Genomic DNA, 3,970 nt, shown 5'->3' with positions numbered 1-3,970 from the left:
TCACCCACAGCATATCACCCTTCAAATATCACCCACATGTCACCCACAGCATATCACCCTTCAAATATCACCCACATGTCACCCACAGCATATTACCCTTCATATGTCACCCACAGCGTATCACCTTCCATATATCACCCACAGCATATCACCCTCCATATATCACCCACAGCATATCACCCTCCATATACTGTATCACCCACAGCATATCACCCTCCATATACTGTATCACCCACAGCATATCACCCTCCATATACTGTATCACCCACAGCATATCACCATCCATATTTCACTCACACATATCACCATCCACATATGTCACCTACAGCATATCATCCTTCATATATCACCCACATGTCACCCACAGCATATCACTCTTCATAAATCACCCACGGCATATCACCCTTCATATATCACCCACATGTCACCCACAGCATATCACCCTTCATATGTCACCCACAGCATATCACCCTTCATAGGTCACCAACAGCATATCACCCTCCATATTTCACTCACACATACCACCCTCCACATATCACCATCCATATATGTCACCCACAGCATATCACCCTTCATAGGCCACCGACAGCATATCACACTCTATATGTCACCCTCTGTCTTTCAGGACAGTGTTTGAAACCTGAATCATCCTTGGAACATGTTAATTTAAGGAACTCATTTGTTATAAATAAAGAAAGCTGTTTTGAGGCTCAGCAGGTCAGAAGGTGTAAAGAAAGATTAAGACTCTGTTAGAGGTTGTTTCCTCTGTGAAGCAGTACAAGTTTTATCAATGTTATTAATTAGCCCTCCATGTTTCCCTACTTGCCGTCAAATTGTCCAGCTGTTTACTCCCGCACCATGTCTGGCTGTTTTATCATCACACACGCTCAGCGTGATGTTCCGTGTCACATCCTCTCCACCCGTTTCTCTCTTAGCAACAGGCGGTGAGTCACTGTCCTTGTACTCACATGTTCAGGAACACGCGTGTTCTGTCTGCGCTTCAAACATATCTTTTCTCTCAGCTTAGTTAGAAATTTCATCCAAGGACAGTTTTATGAGAACAATAATTCATACTTTTTGTTAAACCTTTTCAATTTTGGTGGAAAATTTAAACCCTTTGATTACATTAGGGATCCTCTGTTTGTTTATTTATTTGCTTTAGGTAATTTTTTATTATTGTTTTGATTCTTCCAACCTGTTTTTCCTGTTTGTTTGAAGTTTCTGCAGTAATTTCACAGAAAAGAAATAAAAAGAAAACCAACATTTAAAAATCTAAATCAAAAAAAAAGAATGAAATTTGTTGCTTCTGTAGCATTGAACAGATAATTTTTTTCCTCGAATCAACAAGTTTTATAAAACCCTAGAACCAGTGGGTCCGTTTCAGGTCCTGTCTGGGTGCAGCAAGTTCTGGATGAATGGATGCAGGTTCTGCTGAGATGTTTTCAGAGTAAACAAGCTGTTTCCAGCAGCTGCAGGGAGTTGGCTTCAGTTACGTTTATGTTCTGTTAAACAGGAAAACAAACAGACTTTCAGGTTTACAAGAACTAGCGCTCTGCAGCTAATGGGACGTCTGCAGCTATCAGGTCATTTGCAGCTAGCAAGTTGCCTGCAGCTAACAGGCTGTCTGCTGCAAACGGGTCAGTTGCAGCTAACAGGTCACAGTTGGCTACATCTAATGGGTCATCTGCACTGCAGCTAACGGGTCACAGTTGTCTAAATCTAATGAGTCGTCTACAGCTAACGGGTCATCTGCAGCTAATGGGTCATCTGCAGCTAACGGGTCATTTGCAACTAACGGATCACAGTTGTCTACAGCTAACGGGTCGTCTGCAGCTAACGGGTCATCTGCAGCTGGTCATCTGCAGCTAACGGGTCATCTGCAGCTAACGGGTCATCTGCAGCTAACTGGTCGTTTACAGCTGACAGGTCGTCTGCAGCTAACTAGTCGTCTGCAGCTAACGGGTCGTTTACAGCTGACAGGTCGTCTGCAGCTAACTAGTCGTCTGCAGCTAACGGGTCGTCTGCAGCTAACTGGTCGTCTGCAGCTAACGGGTCGTTTGCAGCTAACGGGTCACAGTCGTCTGCTATGATTTTAAGCAGCTGTACAGCTTTGTCTTCCCCGTATCCATCAATCTACATCAGTGGCATCCAAAGTCGGTCCTCAAGGGCCTGTGTCCTGCATGTTTGAGGTGCTGCCCTGGTTCAACACAGCTGAACCTAATGAGTCCTTGATTAGTGGGTCTCTGCAGACCTTGATGGGAAACTGAGGAGGTAAATCATCTATTTGAATCAGCTGTGTTGAAACAGGGACAAATCTAAAACTTGCAGGAGGCCGGCCCTTGAGGACTGGAGTTGGTCTTGCCTGATCTACATCTTATAATTTTCTGCTTCCTGTCTGTTTCTGAAGGAATATGATCAAGTCCTTCTACAGCTCCAGTCTTCTGATGGACGTCCTCTCTGTCTTTGGAGAGCTTTCAGAGGAGGTAAGATTTCCAATCATCAAAAACACCAATGATTAAAATCAAACTCATTAATTATTAAAGAAAATAACAAATTTAATGTTAGATTAATAAAGTCTGTATTAGTTGGATTTTTTCAGTTATAGTTAATCTTCCTGATATGACAACATGATTGCTTTACTGAATATTTTCACGATGAGTCACCTTCTTCTAATGTGATAACCTTCACATTGAATTTATTTTCTTTCCTCCATGTTTTAATCTGAGATGTTTATTTTTCACAGCTGGAAATGACCCCATTTTAACCTTTAGATAATCTGAGGCTAAACAAACTTTCCTCTGAAACTGACTCATTGTTTCTGTAAAAACCAGAACTTATCTGGAAGAAGCAGGACTTTCACCTGTTGCTCTTATCACGGTCGCCTCACTGTCGATGTGTCGCCTCAGGGCTTTTAGTTTGTTTAAAACATCCTGTCGCCAAAACCCAAGAGGACTAAGGGAAACTAAGATGGTTTAGACTGAGTCCAGGGACTTCGAGGCAGAGTTCAGATTCCAATCATGTTTCGATTCAGTTCCAGCCTCACAAAGTGTTTAATGACTCCTTGTTCTGTTTGGTGGTTCAGCAGAACTGAGTTGCTGTAAGAAGCTCAAAGTTGGACTAAAAGTCAGTTCCAGTTGTTTACAGGTGAACGTCTTCTAAACAACTCTTACTGATGATTAATAAATGTTTCTGGTTGAATCTCCTGCAGAACATTCAGCACAGGAAGTACGCCCGCTGGAAGGCCACCTACATCCACAACTGTCTGAAGAATGGAGAGACCCCTCAGCCTGGGCCCATCGCCATGGAGGGGGACGAGGAAGCAGGTGGGGTCCTCTAATACGGTTCTGAAAGGGTTTCACAATCCTGCTGCTCTAAGTCCTGAAACAAAAGCCTGTTGGTGCTCGCTAAAGACCACAGAGCCGCTTCCTCCATGTGTGTACTTGTTTGTGAGGGCCACGTGCAAAATAGTTACTATCAAAGTGAGGTCTTTGATGTAAAGTTAGGATCTTGTCCTGGTCCTAACTTTTTTTGCAATAAAGACTGGTAATGGTTAGGGTTAAGAATACACTAGTAATGATTAGAGTACGGGTAGACTAGTAATGATTATGGTTAGGGCGCTTGTGTATGGGCATGTTTTGCTACAATGTGGGAACCATTTACCAGAAAAAGGTAGCATGGTGGAGACCAATGCCCTGGTCCCCTCAGGTACAGCTGCAAATTTCAGGTGGGAAGGTTAGGTTTAGGACCAAGGTGTGAATTGAGTTCAGGCTAGTTTTATGGTCAGGTAAGGTACCTGTGAGGTTAATTTTAGGGTAAATGGTCAGGGTTAAGTTATTAAATTACCAGAAAATGAATGGAAGTCAATCCATGCTCCCCACAAGTATATAAAAACAAAGGTGTGTGTGCGTGTGTGTGTGTGTGTGTGTGTGTGTGTGTGTGTGTGTGTGTGTGTGTGTGTGTGTGTGTGTGT

The 3,970-nt window shown here is 43.0% G+C and overlaps 1 protein-coding gene across 2 annotated transcripts in view; it reads left to right on the top strand.

Moving 5' to 3' along the window:
• Positions 1-3,970, top strand: part of vta1 (vesicle (multivesicular body) trafficking 1) — a 31,398-nt gene that overhangs the window by 16,183 nt on the left and 11,245 nt on the right. For both annotated transcript variants that reach the window (XM_014017927.1, XM_014017926.1), the window contains exons 4-5: positions 2,408-2,483; positions 3,209-3,323. In XM_014017927.1, the coding sequence (XP_013873381.1) occupies positions 2,408-2,483; positions 3,209-3,323 (191 nt within the window). The remainder of the gene's footprint in view (positions 1-2,407; positions 2,484-3,208; positions 3,324-3,970) is intronic.

Source organism: Austrofundulus limnaeus, unplaced genomic scaffold (genome assembly GCF_001266775.1).
Source record: "Austrofundulus limnaeus strain Quisiro unplaced genomic scaffold, Austrofundulus_limnaeus-1.0 Scaffold179, whole genome shotgun sequence".
Taxonomy (NCBI): domain Eukaryota; kingdom Metazoa; phylum Chordata; class Actinopteri; order Cyprinodontiformes; family Rivulidae; genus Austrofundulus; species Austrofundulus limnaeus.
Note: the sequence above shows the minus strand (reverse complement) of the source record. Positions and strands in the feature narration are given on the sequence as shown.